Source organism: Gorilla gorilla, chromosome 2 (assembly GCF_029281585.2).
Source record: "Gorilla gorilla gorilla isolate KB3781 chromosome 2, NHGRI_mGorGor1-v2.1_pri, whole genome shotgun sequence".
Classification (NCBI taxonomy): domain Eukaryota; kingdom Metazoa; phylum Chordata; class Mammalia; order Primates; family Hominidae; genus Gorilla; species Gorilla gorilla.
Window position 1 is genome coordinate 67931198 of NC_086017.1, and position 21615 is coordinate 67952812.

General features: G+C 44.5%; 1 protein-coding gene across 5 annotated transcripts in view; it reads left to right on the forward strand.

Moving 5' to 3' along the window:
• FLNB (filamin B) overlaps positions 1-21615 on the forward strand; it is a 164416-nt gene that overhangs the window by 61127 nt on the left and 81674 nt on the right. For all 5 annotated transcript variants that reach the window (XM_004034369.4, XM_004034370.4, XM_063703869.1 and 2 more), the window contains exons 2-4: positions 7920-8168; positions 9598-9695; positions 12523-12670. In XM_004034369.4, coding sequence (XP_004034417.3) covers positions 7920-8168; positions 9598-9695; positions 12523-12670 — 495 coding nt within the window. The remainder of the gene's footprint in view (positions 1-7919; positions 8169-9597; positions 9696-12522; positions 12671-21615) is intronic.

The following is a 21615-nucleotide window of genomic DNA, read 5'->3' on the forward strand; positions in this document are numbered from 1 at the left end:
CTCGAACTCGTGACCTCAGGTGGTCCTCCTGCCTCAGCCTCCCAAAGTGCTGGGATTATAGGCATGAGCCACCGTGCCCGGCCCATAGTTCAGTTCTTTAGGTGGTTCTTGGTGCTGCATGTGAGATCTCTGCAAGAAGGACCCATCTGAGCCGGGTGGTTTAGAAGACCAGCATGGCCCAGGACCCTCAGAGCAACACCAAGAACCACCTAAAGTTCTTTCTCAGATGTGTCCTCCTTGCAGAGATCTCACGTGCCCCAGGTTCGCTGCAGCGTTAGGGGTCAGCCTCCCTTTGGAGCAGGAGAGCAGGGGCCTTGGAGGTGGTGGTCCTGGCCCTTCTAATTAATTGCTTGGCTCAGAGAAGTGACAAATTGAACATTTCAACCACCTGTTAATTCACAAGGTACTTCTTTTCATTTCTTGCTGCTTGCACAAAACACTTGGAGTATGGCTTGTGGATGTCTGGCCCTAGGGAAGAGTGTTTGGCACATAGCAGGTACTTAAGTATTAGGAAAATGAGGATGGAGGGGAGGGAGGGAACATTATTAAGCGGCCAACTGTGAGACAGGCATTGTGCTTGACTGTTTCTTTTTTTTTTTTTTTTTTTTTGAGACAGAGTCTCTTTCTGTCACCCAGGCTGGAGTGCAATGGTGTGATCTCGGATCACTGCAGCCGCGTCTCCTGGGTTCAAGTAATTTTCATGCCTCGGCCTCCCAAGTAGCTGGGATTACAGGCGCCTGCCATTATGCCCTGCTAATTTTATTTTTAGTGGAGACAGGATTTCACCATGTTGGCCAGGCTGGTCTCGAACTCTTGACTTCAGTGATCTGCCTGCCTCGGCCTCCCAAAGTGCCAGGATTACAGGTGTGAGCCACTGTGCCCGGCCGACACTTGGCATTCTCTAACCTACCTACTCCTTACAACAGCCCTGGGAAGTAGTAGTTGACCATGGCCATTTCTATTTGGTAGATGAGGAAAAATAAGGTTCAGAGATGGATTGTTCAAACCGACGTATCTAGTCAAGCTACTGGTTCCTGAGCCTGTGTTTGCCACCCCTCTACCACGTAGCCTCTCCGGGTAGTAGAGATGAGGGGGCAGAGTGCACAGTGCATGGCATCCTGTTCCCCAGATGGCCAAGTCTTAGTGCGAGTGTGTGTGGCCTTGGTAACTTGTGTCAAGCACACACCCTATCTCTCTCTCTCTCTCTCTCTCTTTTTTTTTTTTTTGAGACAGAGTCTCACTCGGTCACCCAGGCTGGAGTGCAGTGGTACTATCTTGGCTCACTGCAACCTCTGCCTCCTGGGTTCAGGCGATTCTCTTGCTTCAGCCTCCTGAGTAGCTGGGACTACAGGCACATGCCACCACGCCCAGCAAATTTTTAGAAGAGGCTGGGTTTCACCATGTTGGCCAGGACGGTCTCGAACTCCTGACCTCGTGATCTGCCTTCCTTGGCCTCCCAAAGTGCTGGGATTACAGGCTCTCTCGCTCTCTCCCTCTCTTGTTTTTTTTTTTGAGACAGAGTCTTACTTTGTTGCCCAGCTTGGGGTGCAGTGGCATGATCATGGCTCACTGCAGCCTTGCTCTCCTGGCTCAAGCAATCCTCCTGCCTCAGCCTCTCAAGTAGTTGGTACTAATGGGCATGCACCACTACACCTGACTAATTTTTTTTATTATTTGTAGGGACAGGGTGTCCCTATGTTGCCCAGGCTCTGGTCTTGAACTCCTGGGCTCGAGCTATCCTCCTGTCTCAGCTTCCCATAGTGCTGGGATTACAGAGATGAACCGCCTGGCCTACACACCCCTATCTCTCCTTGATTCTTTTTTTTTTTTTTTTTGAGACAGAGTCTCCCTCTGTCTCCCAGGCTGGAGTGCAGTGGGGTGATCTTGGCTCACTGTAGCCTATGGCTCCCAGGTTCAAGCGATTCTTGTGCTTCAGCCACCCAAGTAGCTGGGATTACAGGCACACACCACCATGCCCACCTAATTTTTGTATTTTGAGTAGAGACAGGGTTTCACCATGTTAGCCATGCTGGCCTCGAACTCCTGACCCCAAGTGATCCTCCTGCCTCGGCCTCCCAAAGTGTTGAGATTACAGGTGCGAGCCACCATGACTCGCCTCTCCTTGATTCTTACAGTCACTTTGGTGGCTGTTTCTGACTCAGCAGCTACCTGCATTGTGGCCAAAGGATGACCTATTCCTTCTCAGGAGGGCAAAAATGTGGAATAGTGTCTGTCCATGCCTCTCCTCATGGGCTACCACCTCTGCCACCCTGGTTAATCAGTAACAACCAGGAGAGAAGCTGCTGGAACTGACCTCTGGGAACTCCCTGGATGGTTTGGTGCAGGAATGTAGTAGGCATACACGTGGTTGCGTGGATCTGGGCCCTCCTGATGTGAGTAGAGAGGTAAAAGGCCACCATCTCCCTGACCTCTGGGGAACTCATCCACAAAGAAGATGTTTCCAAGATGCTTCTGAAGATTGCCTAAAAATAGCCGGTTTCCACCCCCGTGAATGCATCCATTCTAGAATGCTCCTTCACCAGGACCAGAGAACTGATTTACAGAAGTGACATGAAAACATTCCATCCCAGAATTTGCAGTAGCTCAAATTAAGTTTCTAGCTATTAAAAAGAAAAGAAAACAAAACTAAACGCACCCACCCTGCTCACTTAGAAGCAACACTGAGTAATTTTAAGTAGTTCGAGAAAATGTATGTGGTTTGAGGGTCAGGGTTGTCCAGAGCCAAGACCAGTTATGTGGGAATTGTTATTGGCTGGATTTGGGGAGGAGAAAACCCATGGCCCAATTCCAACCCACTGAAATCTAAGCAGATTCTAGGTGGTTAGGCGGACCTGGTAGGCGTTGGTTTATTTTATTCCCGAAAAAGGCCCTCGAGCAAGTCTTCACATGGAATCCTGCTGAAAGGCTTCCGGCTCATCTGGCCTTTTCCTCCTCTTAAGGTTCTGCTCCATGTTTTACCCTCGGCATAAACATTGCAGAGCACGTTCAGATCTGAAAAGTGTCTCATCTACGTGATGGTCAGACGTTGTTGACCCTGTGATGCTGTGTAACATTTCATTTTCGAGGCTTGGGGAGTCTCCTATTTCATGTGGATGGGAACCTGGAGGTCTTTGGGCAAGTTGCCATCTTTTTATTGTTCCAAGAGTTTGGTGAAGCGTTTGAACATTCACCTGTCAAAATCAGTTTTGGAATGAGAACTGCTCTCTCTCTAGTCCTTATAATAGCAGAAGGAAGGTATCATTTATCCCAATGAGACCATAAAGGGGGCTTTCCCGTGTGGACACCCACCTTGAATTCAATTGGAAACAGAAATTCTGGGCATTGTATTTTTTGTAAATTTGGCTCAGACTTCAACTGGGTCATATTTCCCCCAAAATCTTTTCGAAAAAGACTTGTGTCTCATTCCTTTAGACTAGCATGTGTAAGCTGGGTAAAAATAGAGCAAGCCGATTTCATGTTAATGATTTCATGTTAGGTTTGTGAATCAAATCTGCAAGTCTGCTTTTGAAAAGCATTTAACATATAACTTGGGAAAGTTTGAGTTTTGCAGACTAATGCCTGTGGCCAGATGAGACTTCATAGCTCCATCCAATCCCTCCTGGTGCAAGAGATGAATGCCTTGAGGGTGCCTGGCCACCACCATTACCCTGACAGTATACCCACTATTTATTTATTTATTTACTTATTTATTGTTTACCCTTTTGAAGATTGCTCTTCTCCCTTTAACTTAAAGGAAATTGGCATGGAAACTTGTTTGATCTGGAATTTCTGATCATCAGTAGGTAGTAACTCCGTAATCAATAGCACTTCAAAACAACAACCAAATAACAGGATAACTAATCCAAAAAATTCAGTCATGGTCAAGGACTTCCAGCTCAGGAAATGTCTGGTCCCGTGGGGTGGATTCCTTGGATAACCAAGTTCCGTGCAGGGCCTGGAGTTTTATGCAGACCATTGCTCCTTGATTGACCACAGGACCTCAAAAGGAGGGCTGGCTTCATGACCACATGACCTGTGTGCTCAGAAGGGCCCTGTACTTGGTTTATTGCTCTGCTGTTGCTGTCTTGAAGTTCTTAATTTTTTTTTTTTTTTTTTTTTTGGCACTGGGGAGTTGCAGTTTTAAACAACACTTATTTATTATCTCACAGTTTCTGTGGGCCAGGAGTCCAGCCATGGCTTAAGACCAGGTCCTCTGCTCCGGGTCTCACGAGACTACAAGGAAGGTGCCATCTAGGGTGTGTTTTCATCTGAATGCCTAACTAAGGAAAAATCCACTTCATTCAGATTCATTCAGGTTCATTCAGGTTTTTAAAAGAATCCATTTCCGGCCGGGCGCGGTGGCTCACGCCTGTAATCCCAGCACTTTGGGAGGCCGGGTGGGCGGATCACGAGGTCAGGAGATCGAGACCATCCTGGCTAACACGGTGAAACCCCGTCTCTACTAAAAATACAAAAAATTAGCCGGGCGTGGTGGTGGGCGCCTGTAGTCCCAGCTACTTGGGAGGCTGAGGCAGGAGAATGGCGTGAACCCGGGAGGTGGAGCTTGCAGTGAGCCGAGATCGCGCCACTGCACTCCAGCCTGGGCGACAAAGCAAGACTCCGTCTCAAAAAAAAAAAAAAAAATAATAATAATAAAAATAAAAGAATCCATTTCCGTGTGATTGTCCCACTGACAGGTCCCAGCTTTTTACTAGCTGTTGGTTGGAGGCTAACCTCAGGTTTTACAGGCTACGCTCATATCTCTGCCATGAGGCCTTCTGCATAGGCAATTCATAACATGGCTGCCTGTTTCCTCACAGCCAGCAAGAGAATCTGTCTCCTGTCTGCTAAAGTGGAGTTTCATGCATCATAATATGGTCATGGGAGTAATAGCCTGTCACCTCTGCCATTTTTCTATTGGTTAGAATAAAGGCACAGGTTGTCCCCACACTCAGGAAGAACCCATGATATAAACGCTTTCAGTAAAGGAGACGACAAACAGAATGTGGAATGATCAGAATTACTCTTATGACCCAGACCAAGAACATCAGCATTACCTCTGAATTTATTGGAAATTCAAATTCTCCTGTTTCACCCCAGGCCTGTTAAATCAGAAACTTTAAAAGCGAGCCCAGCATTCTGTGGTTTAACAGATCCTTCAGGTGATTCTGACACCTGCTAAATTTTGAGAACCACTGGTCTAGAGGCAGGCAGGTCTTGCTCCCCTAGGAGTTAAGTTTGATGTATCTTCTGGTAATACTGAGAAATGAGCTGGGAAATGGTTCCAAAATCAGATTATCCTCCCCAGGATTAACAAGACTCATACTTGCAAAAGAGAGTGAAGAAGAGAAACTAAAAAAAGCAAGAGGCTGTGTGTGAAGCTAGATTCAAACAGTTAAAGACAGCAACACATGGCAAAGGATGGGAATTTGAGGAAGTGGGTAGTGAAAGCAATTCTTGAGCTAAATTACAAGAAAACACGGTGAATTTGTATCCGTTTCCTTTATTTAGGGGGCTGGCTTAAACATTAGTGATACATTTGGGGAGTAGAAAATGGATGTTGGTGTGAAGTTCTTAAGTTTTGGACAAGGAACCCTGTATTTTCATTTTTCTCTGAGCCCCATGAATTATGTAGACAGTCCTGCTTCGAAGTTATTATTTATACAATTCATTATAGAGAAAGTCCTTGGGAACCTTAACTTTGAGTGAGGATTGCTTGAGTTAGTTTTTCTTACCAGCCACTCCATGATACTCTTTGTTTTTTCCAGGTTAGATGATCAAGTTTTATTATGACTGAATCTGCAACTGCAAAATTAATTCTGATTAATTAATTTAATAATTAAATTCTGATGATTTCTCTCTGATGGTTTGGGTGTGGGCTCTTAAAGAAGGTCTTTTTTTGCAAGGGGATATAACAATAATCAGGTTAATCAAAAAAATAAAGCTCTCACCCTTTCATTTTTGAGTGGCATGCCGTGCACCCCTTATCAGCATGTGAGTATGCTTTTCATGTGGTCGTGGTTGGGTTTCATTAAGTGTAATTTGGCATGTGTTCAACCAGCATTCAGGTGGCTCTTGGTGGGTGGCTGGGGAGACACCAAGATGCAGATAGCTCAGTCACTCCCCAACAAGCGGCTTAGTTCTGGAATGAGGTGGGAGGCCAAGGAACTCACACATAAATGCTGGTGGGAGTGAAGTGCCACCTGCTGTAGAATCTGGTATCAGAATGATGAGCCAGGAGTTATCCCACAGGAGGATGGGTGAAGGTCTTCCCATCAAAGGGATAGAGAACACATGAAGAGGTCCAGGGGCTCAGGGCAAGATGTAGTCCAGGAACAAGGAGTCTTTGAGCCTGCAGTATGGTGGGTGGAAGTGGCAAGAGTGGAAAGCGGATTGGATGGGGGTTATGTAGGTTCTGAGGTGCTGTGTATGTTTAAGGAGCTGACTGTGTGCAGCGCGAACCCTGGTGAATTTGGAAGCACAGATGTACCTGACGAGAAAGATGGTTCTGGGGTTATGTGAACAGTGATTCGGCTTCAAGGCTATCAAAGACAAAAATGTTTATTGGGAGGGTATAGAAAAGGGTTTGCCAAAAGAGTTAGGTAGGGATAGAATTGACACATTGTGGAAACTATACCCAGAGTTTAAGAGGTGGAGTCCAGGATAGTGCCCATGTTTGTAGCTTGGGGTCCTGGTAGAATGGGAGCTGGCTATGGACTATCTTTGTTGGAGAGTGGGTATAGGGAAATGGAGAGAGAGAAAAAGTTGCAGGGGGTGCGGGAGATGGATAGTTGCAGAGAAGGCAAGGGCAGGGGAAGTGGAAACAAATGGCAATGAGACTCCTGGAAGGTGCTGGCCAGGGGCATGGCATGGCATGTTCTGTTAAGCAAGGGAAGGACTAGAAAGGGGCCATGATTTTGGCTGGGCACTTATCCTCCTCACAACAGGACGCATTTGTGTCATCATGGCTTACTCTTAAGAATGACTGACGTGTCAGAATAGCAAATATGAAAATGATTGATAACACCTAGCATTGGTGAGATTTGCAGGGATAACTAGCTGGCCTCTTAAATCTATAGATAGGAATGTAAACAGAAACAAACTTTTTATAGGGAAAAGATGTCTAGGACATAATGATTAATGAAAAGAAAAAAATTCCTACCTATCGAAAAACGTGAATTCAGACAGCAAACACACATGCATGTATACACATACACACGTGCACACACGCATACACACACAATCTGGTAGGCTGTATACTACCAGGTTAGCAGGTTGTTACCTCTGGGATGCAGTCACTCCTTTTTATTGTCTATATTTGTGAAATGATTTCTTTCAATTTTTGAGACAGGATCTCACTCTGTTGCCCAGGCTGGAGTGCAGTTGCGTGACCTCAGCTCTCTGCAACTTTCACTTCCTGGGCTCAAGCGATTCTCCAACCTCAGTCTCCTGAGTAGCTGGGACTACAGGAGGGAGCCACCATGCTCGGCTAATTTTTTTTTTTTTTTTTTTTGTAGAGAGGGAGTTTCACCATGTTGCCCAGGCTGGTCTTGAACTCCTAAGCTCAAAGCAATCCTCCTGCCTCGGCCTCCCAAAAGTGCCGGGGTTACAGGAGTGAGCCACTGCACCCGGCCATTATTATGGAAAATTTTAGGCATATACAAAAGTAGAGACAGTGGTGTCTTACATGCTCATGAACCCATGATCCAGTGACATCCGTTAATGGCATTTTGGAATCATATTTCATCTGTTCTTGTCCTCAAATGTTTTGAAGCAAATTTCAGCATTACATCCTTTCACTCTTAAATATCTCAGTATGGTTCTCTAATAGTTGAAGACTCCATTTACATTTATATAAGGAGCATAATTTACACTTGTGTAACCCAAAGGAATGACCAAGCCTGTGCCTCTCTCCCCAGATAGCAAAGCCATTGTGGATGGGAACCTGAAGCTCATCTTGGGTCTGGTGTGGACACTGATCCTCCACTACTCCATCTCCATGCCCGTGTGGGAGGATGAAGGGGATGATGATGCCAAGAAGCAGACGCCAAAGCAGAGGCTGCTGGGGTGGATTCAGAACAAGATCCCCTACTTGCCCATCACCAACTTTAACCAGAACTGGCAAGACGGCAAAGCCCTGGGAGCCCTGGTAGACAGCTGTGCTCCAGGTAAGTGCCCAGGGCTGCCTAAACCATCTGTCCAGGATGCGGGTGTGTGGGTCCCAAACATTCTGGTTTTCAACGGGAATGCTATCTTTGCTTTGATTGGCGTATTTCTCCAGGTCTTAGCTCATTATAAGCCCATTATAAGGAAACTAAAACTGGCTCTGTGTACCCTTCTAAGGGCAGATTTTCTAGGTATATCCATAGACATGTTTGAGCATCAAGTTGAGTCTTTTATCCAAATTCCAATGAAGGAGTTGGTGCTTAGAAGCAAGACTTGGGCTTAGCTTCCAGACTCCAAAATCCTGTGTCTTCCCACGTTGGTGCTCAGTTTCTCACTGGATTTGGAGAAACATTTGGTCCTATTAGGTGGCTTGGCATGAAAATCTAAAAACTTCCATGGAGTGGAAAGTACCCATTTTTATTAACCACTGGTTTGACTATGTATGGCATTCTCCACCCTTTTCTTTCTGTGTTGCTGTGAAATAGCATTTGGTCAGGATCCAGTTGGAGCCTTTTCCACCCTTGATGGGCTGCTCATTTCTTAGTGGTTGAGTGTATATGAAGGTTGTAATTATTCCCACTGGAGGGTTTAGATTGATGGGTAGAGTTTGCTGGTACACACTCAGTAGAAAGACCAGAGTCAGAGTTTACACACCCCCCCTAAAGTTGATTTTAATTTAAAAAAAAAAGGTATTAATCATATTTTCCATTTACTGTGTATTCTGTATTTACTGGGCACATTAGTATTTAGTTAGTTAGTGGTTCTCGACATACTCAAAGCAGAACTAGTGTCAGTTGGGTAGGGGAGGGCTGAAGGCCTCATTCTTACTTGAGAGCCTATAAGTTGGTGTCATCCAGGAAAAATTCAAAGTGCAGCATTAATTGATTTCCTAATATCCTCTTCTTTACTTCCATTTAAGGACACATTTTAGGATACCTCTTTCCAATTTAAACCTGGGAGTTTTTACTCTAGTCCTTTACCTCATGTGCTTACAAAGGCTTTTAAGATAATTGTAGGTTTGTGCCTTTGAGCAAGTGGATTTTTGAATCACACAGGATGCTATTCTAGACTTTTTAGATATATCCAGGAATAGAGTAAAAAATAAAATAAAATCCCTCCTGCATAAAGGCACCAGGCTTTTTCCAAGCTTTGTTTATTTTTTAACACCACTCCTTCAAGGAATGGATAATCCCCATCTTCATGCAAGAACATAGCACCCGGAGGAGAAGTCTCAGTAATGGAGGATAGTTTACACCCTGGCACACTCATACCTGTGATACTTTTTGCCTATTAAATATATGATTTGCTCAGATTTTAGGAAAAAATCATTCTCTGAACTAAAAGAACAAATGGGGTTAGTTTAGGCACATGGTTTCCTTTAATCTCTTTGGTCAGCTAATGCTAAAAGAATCTTTTGTGTTCTGTTAACAGGTCTGTGCCCAGACTGGGAATCCTGGGACCCGCAGAAGCCTGTGGATAATGCACGAGAAGCCATGCAGCAGGCAGATGACTGGCTGGGTGTCCCACAGGTATGCACAAGTGTGCCAGGTCCTGTGAGGCTGCCCCCGCCCACTAGCTTGTTCTGTGGATGCCTTCCTGGGTCAGGCAGCCCAACCTTCTTGGCATTGAGACTTCAGAGAGCATTGCCTGTGATGCTCTCTCATCTTCCTCAGTTTACCCATAATAATAGTAGGTTCTCATTGACTCAGGTGCTTATAGATCTTAGTGTGTTGGTTTAATGTAGATCATCCAGAAATTTTCATGTCACTCTTCTTTGTCACACACTGGCAAATTTTCTAGTATTTCTTCTCTAAATATTTTGAAGACTACCTTTAAACCCCAGACTACAAATGTGGACCCTAACTATTAGGTTGAGCCATAAGAAATTGATAGTATTTGACCATTTTTCAATCTACATTTTAAAAGGTAATTTTAATCCAATAGCTTAAGAAAAGTCACAGGACTTAAATTTTTTTTTTTTTTTTTTTTTTTTTTTGAGACGGAGTCTGGCTCTGTCGCCCAGGCTGGAGTGCGGTGGTGTGATCTCCACTCACTGCAACCTCTGCCTCCCGGGTTCAAGCAATTCTCCTGCCTCAGCCTCCTGAGTAGCTGGGATTATAGGTGCGCGCCACCACACCTGGCTAATTTTTGTATTTTTAGTAGAGACAGGGTTTTACCATGTTGGTCAGGCTAGTCTCGAACTCCTGACCTCGTGATCTGCCCGCCTCAGCCTCCCAAGGTGCTGGGATTACAGGCGTGAGCCACTGTGCCTGGCCGACTTAAAACTTTTAAAAACATGTAAGCCAGGATAATCCACCATTAATGGAAACTGTGGAAGAATCTCTGTCACCCATAATCCTATCACAGGAATATAACAAGAGAACTCAGAAATCAAATAAGTCTTGGATACCATCTACAGTAGTCACATTGCTTAGTTGAAGTCTGATCTTCCTAGCTGGGAGGAAAACCTGTGTTTTCTTCCCAGAAACTCCCTCTAACAGTTAGGCACCATGAGTCCTGTGTCCAAAGGCTAGCCAGGGAAGATTGCAGGTAGCCAGTGCCATGGGACTGATGGCGTCACTATAGGCTGCATTGAGGTCTGAGTTCAGTGTATTTTGTAACAGGGTCCCTTGGAAGGTAGAACAACATGCCTGTTTCTTTGGTTTGGTTTTGGAGTCATGTCTGTCCTACATGGCTCATTGGTTTCTTGGCTCGTCCACCCTCAGGAAGTGGTGTGGTGTGTTTTTCATCTCCGCTTAAACCTAAACCGTCTCCTTTTTACGTTCACGTGATGTTGGCATGGGTGAAGTTGTTGAAGGAGCTGCTGGGAAGAAATGCCAAATCGACACACATCCTACTTTTTATGGAATGTATTGAAGGCAACTGTTCAAACCCAACTAGCTCTTTTGTTCCTGCAGGCTAATGGTCAGAATGTTTTCTGGTGCTTTTTATCACATGGGGAGGGAAGTTGGACACATCTGTTGTTCATTGCACATGGTTAACCTGGTCCATGAGACAGAGCCTCTGTTCATCTGAGGAAGTGTGACTTACCTCCTTAGCACCATTACTGGAGGCAGGGAGGACTCTGCATGCTGTTTAGGGCTGGGTCAGATGATGGTACTGAAACTGAGGTGGTGGCACCTTCAGGGAAGTCACCTGTCCAGGATGGGTCTAGTCTTGCTCCTAAACTGAATATCAAGAGAAGTTCACCCATTCCCTATTTTTTTTTTTTTTTTGAGACAGAGTCTTGCTCCATCACACAGGCTGGAGTACAGTGGCACGATCTCAGCTCACTGCAACCTCCGCCTCCTAGGTACAAGCGATTCTCCTGTCTCAGCCTCCCGAGTAGCTGGGACTGCAGGTGTATGCCACCATGCCCGGCTAATTTTGTATTTTTAGTAGAAACGGCGTTTCACCATGTTGGCCAGGCTTGTCTCGAACTCCTGACCTCGTGATCCAACCACCTCGGCCTCCCAAAGTGCTGGGATTACAGGTGTGAGCTACTGTGTCTGGCCTTTTTTTTTTTTTTTTTTAAAGAGACGGCGTCTCATTCCTCTGTTACCCAGGCTGGAGTGCAGTGGCATGATCTCGGCTCACTGAAACCTCCACCTGCTGGGTTCAAGCCATCCTCCTGCCTCAGCCTCCCTAGTAGCTGGGATTACAGGTGTCTGCCACCACACTGGGCTAATTTTTGTATTTTTAGTAGAGACTGGGTTTCACCATGTTGGCCAGGCTTGTCTCGAACTCCTGACTTCAAGTGATTTCTCTTGTCTTGGCCTCCTAAAGTGATGGGATTACAGTCATGAGCTACCACGCCTGGCTTCCCTATTTTTTAAATGGCTCCTAATATATTGAGATCACATATCTAATATTTACATGTTGTTTCTTTTTTATTTACCTTTTTTAATTAGTAGAGTTAATACAGATACAGACCATGAGTATACAAGCAAAGGAAAAAGCTGGTTAACCTGTGCACTTTTTTGTAACATGCTCTAATCCCATGTGTGCTTGTTTCTTCATTTTCCTGACTTGCTATAGCTTATCCTTTTATCATTTTTGAAATTTTGACCAGAGGAGTAAATGAACTTTTGGGGAATGGGGAGGACAATGAACTTTTGGAAGTTACATGCAGAATTTTTTGGAGAGGGGCCCCTAGCTTTCAAAGGGGTCTGCAATTTCTCAAAAATGATTAAAAACACTGATATTGGTGTGTTGGTTTAAAGTAATTTCACTTAATTGAGAAGCTGACTCAGTTTCTTAATATTTGTAGTGCTTGGTTTAAGAGGCATTTGCAAACACTTCAATAGTTGCAAAGTGATGTGTTCTGGGTGTTCATCCACCATGTCATTATCCTAGGTCATCACTCCTGAAGAAATCATTCACCCGGATGTGGACGAGCACTCAGTTATGACTTACCTGTCCCAGTTCCCCAAAGCCAAGCTCAAGCCGGGGGCTCCTCTCAAACCCAAACTCAACCCGAAGAAAGCCAGGGCCTATGGCAGAGGTGAGTGCTGGTCCTCTGGTGTTGTACTGGAGACATGTCCTCTGGTGTTGGAGATGATTTCATGGTTTCAAGAGTGATGTTCTTAGAATCAAAAATAGATGGGTGTAATCCTCAAAGAGACCCCAAGCCTCCTTTATAACACATTTTATGACTGTTTTATTCTGCCTTGTTTTTCTAAGGCTTTAAGAAATGTTTCTGCTTAGATGGAAAGGGCAAGTTTGCTGCTTGGTGATTTTAGTGCAGTAGCCCATTGCTCCCATTTTTCAGAAGAGGAATCGTGGGGTAGGGAGTCGGGGGAGTTTGGTCTTGCCCCAGATCACCACAGTCAGTGATGGGGATGGGCCATCTGGCTGCTGATTCATTTCTCCTTCTGTTACGCTAAGGCTGCCTCAGATTTCCAGCCGGAGTGGGAGCTATTGTTAACCCCTGGCAGATACTTCCTTGCTAAGACATCCTGTTTATGACTGCGAGGCAGCTGCGGAACACCGTTTTGCTCAGAACATTATAGTGGGTAGAAGCCATTTCAAGGCATTTGGTGTTGTGATTGGCACCTGACTTCAAGCACACTAGCTTTGTGAAGAGAACAGTTACATGGCTGCAAAGTGTGGTTTCTGGTGAAGATCAACATGGCCAGATACAACTGAACGCCTTTTCTATGGGGGAGGGGAAGGAGTGCATTTTATTTCTCATTTTTCATAACTAAGAAAATATCGGCCGGGTGTGGTGGTTCATGCCTATAATCCCAGCACTTTGGGAGGCCGAGGCGGGCAGATCACCTGAGGTCAGGAGTTGGAGACCAGCCTGGCCAACATGGTGAAACCCCGTCTCTACAAAAAATACAAAAATTAGCCAGGCATGGTGGCGGGTGCCTGTAATCCCAGCTATTCAGGAGGCTGAGGCAGGAGAATTGCTTGAATCCAGGAGGCAGAGGTTGCAGTGAGCCGAGATCTTGCCACTGCACTCCAGCCTGGGTGACAGAGTGCGTGAGCCTCCGTCTCAAAAAAAAAAAGAGAGAAAGAAAATGTTATCCTAGTGGGATAATAGTTATACACACAGTATTCTGTATATCTTCTCCCAGAATTGACAGTTGTTACCATTCTAGCTTAATAGTTTTCTCTTGCCCTTTGTGTGTGTTTGCATATGTGTTCATGTGTATGATTGCTGAATTATCTGAAAATAAGTTGCAAGCGTGGTGACAGTTCTGTCCTCAGCACATCACTAAGCTTCTCCTAAGAATAGGATATCTTCCAGCATAACCACAGTATTCATTGCCACATGTAAGAAAATTAACAATAGTTTCATATAATCTAATATTCAGTTTGTTGTGGAATTTCTCTGTTGTCCTAAGATTGTCTTTTATAGTTGTTGCTGTTTTACAAACTGAGATCTGATTAAGTTTCACTTACTACATTTGTTTGTTATTTCTCTTTAGACTCTTTTCAAGCTAAATAATTTCCCCAAACTTTTTTTTTTTTTTTTTTAATGACACGGACTTTCCGAATAGTTAAGGTCATGTGTCTTGTAGGATGTTCCTTCCCTACATATGTTCCCTTTAAATAATGTATTTTCCTGCTTGGTATCAGCTTACTATTTTTTTTTTTTTTGAGAGTCTCGCTCTGTCGCCCAGGCTGGAGTGCAGTGGCACGATCTCAGCTCACTGCAACCTCTGCCTCCTGGGTTCAAGCGATCCTCCTGCCTCAGCCTCCCGAGTAGCTGGGATTACAGGCATCCACCACCATGCCTGGCTAATTTTTGTATTTTTAGTAGAGATGGGGTTTCACCATGTTGGCCAGGCTGGTCTCCAACTCCTGGCCTCAGGTGATCTGCCTGGCTCGGCCTCCCAATCTGCTTATTCTTAAGACGACACAGGGCTAGGGCAGTGATGCTGACCATGTGCTGTTCTCACCTCAGTGGTCGGGTCTTCTCATCTGACTTTTTGGGCATGATTTAGACCGGCAGATAGTTCTGGAACAAACCCCTTACCATTTGAGGTTCTGTTTGCAGTGGGTTGTGAGGTGTGTGACATCACTTGTGTTATGTAGGGACTAGGGACTTCAAAGCCCTCCTCCCATTCACAGTCACTTGAAGGCTGGCATGTCCTCACTTTCTTTAAAAGTGCTTTCTTTGGCGGGGCTTGGTGGCTCACACCTGTAATCCTAGCACTTTGGAGGCTGAGGCAGGCAGATCACGAGGTCAGAAGATTGAGACCATCCTGGCTAACAAGGTGAAACCCCATCTCTACTAAAAATACAAAAATTAGCTTGGCGTGGTGGTACAAGCCTGTAGTCCCAGCTACTCTGGAGGCTGAGGCAGGAGAATTGCTTGAACCTGGGAGGCGGAGGTTGCAGTTAGCCGAGATTGCGCCACTGCACTCCAGCCTGGGCGACAGAGTGAGACTCTGTCTCAAAAAAAAAAAAAAGTGCTTTCTTTAAGGCATACCACAGGTGGTGGCTGGAATGAGGAATCTCTGACTTTAAAGATTATGCTTCCTTAATGGCAAAACAGTTGGAAACAACCAATTAAATCCTTTGTCAACCAGATTGGTCAAATGGACTGAATCTAATCAAGGCATAGTGTATGTTTGTAATAACCTTATCACTGGCCATCCGGCTTCCCTGTTGTTAATGTGAGACGGTTTCCTTTCACGGTGCTATTTTCTAGAAAATGATCACTTGTTATGGTTCAGGAATGTGGCTGGTCATTGCCGTTTCCTTCATCTGCCTCTTAGTAAGTGTGGTGCACTTGTGGAGGAAACACACCCTTTAAAAAAAAATTTTTTTTTTATATGTGTGCTTTTTGCATTTTCTTAATGGTGGGAAAATATCCATAAAATAAAATTCACTATTTTAACCATTTTTAAGTGTGGCATTACGTGTATTCACGTTGTTGTGCAACCGCCACTGCTATCCATCTCCAGAACTTTTTCAACTTCCCAAACTGAAACTCCATACTCATTAAACAATAGCGCCCCATTCTCCCCTCCCCTCTGCTCCTGGTAACCTTTATTCTACTCCCTGTCTCTATGAATTTGCTTATTCTAGGGACCACCTAGAAGTGAAATCATATGCTGTCTGTTAGGTACCTCCTAGAAGTGGAATCATACGCTGTCTGTTAGGTACCTCCTAGAAGTAGAATCATATGCTGTCTTTTTTTCTCTGGCTTACTTCATTTGTCATATGTTTTCAGGGTTCACCATGTTGTAGCATGTGTTAGAATTTCATTCCTTTTTAAGGCTGAATAATATTCCTTTGTACGTGTATATCACATTTTGCTTATCCATTCGTCTGCTGATAGACATTTGGGTTGCTACATTCTTTTGGCTATTGTGAATAATGCTGCTATGAAAACATGGGTGTACAAGTGCTGTTTGAGACCCTGCTTTCAATTCTTTTAGGGATATACCCAGAAGTGGAATTGGTGGATCATATGGTAATTCTATATGCAGCTTATTTTTCAGGAGGAAGTGGCCTCACTCTGCTTTTTAAAGTAGGAAGACAAAATGGTCATATTAGGTGACAGGGTCACAAGGCCACATGGGTGGGACTGTCAGATATGTCCCAGTCATGTGGTTAGATGAAAGCCGGGGTCAGTTTTGGTCTTCTCTGTGTGACCACATTGCTTCATTTCTGCCACCTGAGCCCAGGAAGAGAGACGGTTTCATCTTCTAGTTTCTAAAAGATTTGAAAGTGTTGTTTTATTTTTTATTTCCTGATTGTTTAATAGATGTCAGTTGCCAGCCAGTTAGCATTTGTTGATCCATTCACTGAGTCCCACCTTGCTTAGTTCTAGTGGGTTGAAAGGAGAGAGGGCTGGGGTGAGGTGGACCTCCAGCCACAAACAGATCTTTGTGGTGGGCTTCCTTGCAGGGTTAGCTATGTGAAAAGCATTCGTCCATGAGCTAATCAGAAATCTTTGTAAAAATCTAGTTCTCTATGAAGCATTTACTGTAGAGCAATCCTTAAGCACCCTTCTATCTGAGTAATCAGAGGGGTACCAGTTGTCTCCTTTCATGGTAAGCAAAGCTCCGCAGAAGTTTACAGAGTTGGGGTGTGGTTCAACTTTCTAACCAGCCATGGTTAGCCACAGGTGACCAACCCAAGCCCAGACCTTTGACAAGCTGCAGAGTAAGTTGTTTCTTAGGCTGCTGGAGTCACACGAAGTGGGACTAGTATTTTAGGTGCATGTTTATTTACTTACTTATTTTTGTTGTTGTCGTTTTGAGATAGAGTCTCACTCTCTCTCTCTCTGTGTGGAGTGTCGTGATGCCATCACGGCTAACTGCAGCCTTTGACCTTCTCGGCTCAAGTGATTCTCCCTCCTCAGCTTCCCTAGTAGTTGGGACCACAGGTGTGCACCACCATGTCCAGCTTTTTTTTTTTTAATATTTTAGTTTGAGACCAGCCTGGCCATGTTGCCCAGGCTTGTCTCAAAATCCTGAGCTCAAGCATTCCCCCTGCCTTGGCCCCCCAAAGTGCTGGGATTACAGGCATGAGCCACCATGCTTGGCTATTAGGTGTATGTTTAAATCCATTTGCTTATATCAGTTACATAACCTGAGTGTTATGTAAATCTTAAGCAAAAGAAAAATATATGAAATAAAAATTGAAACTCACTTTCCAACTGCCAATCTCATTCCTGCCTTCAAAGTTTCAGGTATTTATTTCTAGCCTTTTTTCTATGCTGAGTTAAACTGTGTATCTTCTTTGCTTTGCATTTCTTACTGAGCAGTGTGGGAAGGCTACCTTTTAAAATTTATTTGTAATTCTTTATAATTTTTACCTTTCTTTTTAGGCAGAAAGATTATCTTATTATATAACAGTCTACGGCCATTTTTTTTAAACTAAATTATTGGGAAATGAATAGAAATCCAGAGTATAGTGACAAATGACCTAGTGTCTTTAACAGATTGGTAGCAAGGAAAAGGAAGTGATGGAGAGACAGCCGGAGATTAAATGAGACTTAAGAGACTTAGCAACCATTTGTAATATGTGACCTTATTTGGATCCTATTCAAACTAATGGTTAAAAAAATTCATGATAGCTGGGCGTGGTGGCTCACGCCTGTAATCCCAGTACTTTGGGAGGCTGAGGTGGGTGGATCACGAGGTCAGGAGATCGAGACCATCCTGGCCAACGTAGTGAAACCCCCTTTACCAAAAATACAAAAATTAGCTGGGCATGGCGGCATGTGCCTGTAGTCCCAGCTACTTGGGAGGCTGAGGCAGGAAAATCGCTTGAACCTGGGAGGTGGAGGTTGCAGTGAACCGAGATGGCGCCACTGCACTCCAGCCTGGCGACAGAGCTAGACTCTGTCTCAAACAAACAAACAAACAAAAATTCATGATAAAGCAGCAGCTCAAGTTGCTGTAAGAAATTCATGAGATTTATAAGATAATTGAAAATTTGAACACTGAATATTTGACATTAGGGAATTATTTTTTTTTATGTGGTATCGATATTGTGGGTACTTTGCAAGTATCTTTTAAGGATACATAGTGATTGTGGATAAAAAATCTGAGGTTTAGGATTTGTGTCAAAATAATACAGGAAGGGGAGGTGGCGGGAGTGAAGGTGAAACAAGACCAGCTGTGAGTTGATAGTTGTTGAAGCTGGGTACAGGAGGTCCACTGTGCAGTGCTCTCTACATCTGTGTTTGGAATTCTTTTTTTTTTTGAGACGGAGTCTCACTCTGTCGCCCAGGCTGGAGTGCAGTGGCTTGATCTCGGCCCACGGCAACCTCTGCTGCCTGGGTTCAAGCGTTCTCCTGCCTCAGCCTGCCAAGTAGCTGGGATTACAGGCGCCCACCACCACACCTGGCTAATTTTGTAGTTTTAGTAGAGATGGGGTTTCACCATCTTGGCCAGGCTGGTCTTGAACTCCTGACCTCGTGATCCACCTGCCTCGGCCTCCCGAAGTGTTGGGATTACAGGTGTGAGCCACTGCGCCCAGCCTTTTTTTTGAGACAGAGTTTCGCTCTTGTTGCCCAGGCTGGAGTGCAATGGCACGATCTCGGCTCACTGCAACCTCTGCCTCCTGGATTCAAGTAATTCTCCTGCCTCAGCCTCCCAAGTAGCTGGGATTACAGGCATGCACCACCACACCCCGCCAATTTTGTATTTTTAGTAGAGACAAGGTTACACCATGTTGGTCAGGCTGGTCTTCAACTGCTGACCTTGGGTGATCTGCCCACCTTGGCCTCCAAAGCGCTGGGATTACAGGTGTGAGCCACGGCGCCCAGCCTTTTTTTTTTTTTTTTTTTTTTTGCTGAAGTTTCACTTCTCTTGCACAGGTTGGAGTGCAATGGTATGATCTTGGCTTGCTGCAACCCCCACCTCTGCCTCCTGGGTTCAAGGGATTCTCCTGCCTCAGCCTCCCAAGTAGCTGAGATTACAGGCGTCTACCATCACACCTGGCTAATTTTTGTATTTTTAGTAGAGACAGAGTTTCACCATGTTGGCCAGGCTGGTCTCAAACTCCTGACCTCAGGTAATCCACCTGCCTTGGCCTCCCAAATTGCTGGAATTACAGGTGTGAGCCACTGTGCCCAGCCTAGTTTGGAATTCTTCATAATAAAAAGCTTTTTAAAAAGGTAATATTTGGACTTCTGCTCCTGGGAAGATGGAATAGGACTTTTCCTAATTCTTTCTTCTAACTACAACTAAAACCCCTGGGCTATACATAAGGAAAACACAGGGAGCCTCTGAAAAAGGACGAGGTAGACCAACCAGGGATTTTGGGACTCGAGGAATGACACAGTACTGAGTTCCTTGGGTTTACTTTGCTTTATATATCCCAGACTTGGAGTCAAAGAAAGAAGCCGACAACCTGAAAATGCCAGTGGGCACAAACACAGAAAGTGCCAACAAAAGCTCCCCTGTCCAACCAGAAGACCAGGAAAGGGCAGCCCAGTGAGGCAAAAAACTTAAAGAATCACTGCTCTACTCCAGGTCCACACCATAGAAAAAACTATGCAGCCCCACACTTACACCCGCAGAGGTGAATGGGGAGCCTACGCTTTGACAACAGTCTAGCAATAAGGAAGCCACTCTCCGGGGCCATGGAGGAGCAGTAATGAGGCACTCCTACTTCCTCCAGCCGGAACTCCCACCTCCACGCACCAGTAATGAGCCCCCCAATCTTGAGCATCAGTGGAGGTTGAATGGAGAGCCTAGACTTCTTCCCCCACTGTTAGTAACAAGGTGTGTACCCTTCCCTCCCCTGCCAGAGTGGTATCATAAAACGCCAGCTACAACAGAACATTTACAGAAGACCCAGAGTCTCATTACATGATACCCCAAATATCCAGTTTCAAAAAAAAAAATCACTTGTCATACCAAGAACCAGGAAGATCTCAAACTGAATGAAAAAGACAGTTGATGCCAACACTGAGGTGATAGAGATGTTAGAATCCTATGACAAAAATTTTAAAGCAGCCATTAAAAAAGGCTTCAGTAGCCAGGCGTGGTGGCTCACTTTGGGAGGCTTGTAATCCCAGCACTTTGGGAGGCCGAGGCAGGCAGATCACCTGAGGTCAGGAATTCGATACCAGCCTGACCAACATGATGAAACCCCGTCTCTACTAAAAATACAAAAAATTAGCCAGGTGAGGTGGTGGGCACCTGTAATCCCAGCTACTCGGGAGGCTGAGGCAGGAGAATCGCTTGAAACTGGGAGGTGGAGGTTGCAGTGAGCCAAGGTCATGCCGTTGCACTCCAGCCTGGGCAAGAAGAGTGAGACTCCATCTCAAAAAAAAAAGGCTTCGGTAGGCAATTAAGAATAATCATGAAAAAAATGAAAAAATTAAAAATCTCAACAAAGAAATATAATGTCCCAGAAAAATAATAATACAAATTTAGGAGATAAAAAGAACCAAATGGACATTTTAGAATTGGAAATTGCAGTAACTGAAATAAAAACTTATTGGATAAGCGCAATAGCAGGGTGGAAGGACAGAGAAAAGAATCCTTCAACTGGACAACAATTGGTTGTTTTGTTCCGAGGCGGAGTTTTGCTCTTGTCACCCAGGCTAGAGTACAGTGGAGTGATCTTGGCTTACTGCAACCTCTGCCTCCTGGGTTCAAGCTATTCTCCTGCCTCAGCCTCCCTAGTAGCTGGGCTTACAGGTGCCCACCACCACTTCTGGCTAATTTTTTTATTTTTAGTAGAGACATAATTTCACCCTGTTGGCCTGGCTGGTCTTGAACTCCTGACCTTAGGTGATCCACCTCGGTAATCCACCTTAGGTGATCCAAAGTGCTGAGATTACAGGTGTGAGCCACTGCACCCGGCCTCTGTAAGCTTTTTTCTGTGTTTAAAACTTTTCATTTTTGTACTTTTAAAACTTTTTTTTTTTTTTAAACACACACATTAGTCTAGACTTACACAGGGTCAGGATCATCATTATCACTATCTTCCACCTCCACATCCTGTCCCACTGTCCCACTGGTAGGTCGTCAGGAGCAGTAATGTGTGGAACCACCATCTCCTATAATAACAATGCCTTCTTCTAGAATATTTCCTGAAGGACTTGCTTGAGGCTGCTTTACAGTTAATTTTTAAATAGAAGATGCACACTCTAAAATATAATGATAAAAAGTATAGCATATTAAATACATAAACCAGTAGCACTGTCATTTATCATCAAGTATTATGTATTGAACATAATTGTCTGTGCTATATATGTTTCTATGGCCGGTAGCCCAGTGGGTTTGTTTATACCAGCATCATCACAAATACATGAGTAATGTGATGCGTTACTGTGACGTCAGTAGGCAACAGGAATTTTTTGGCTCTATTTATAATCTTACGGGACCATCACTGTATGTGTGGACTATTTTTGACTGAAACTTCATTATGTAGCAAATGACTATATTAGCAAATAAAATTGAGCTGTATATAATGAAGAAGTACGCATTATAACCAAGTGGGGTTTATTGCAGGGATACA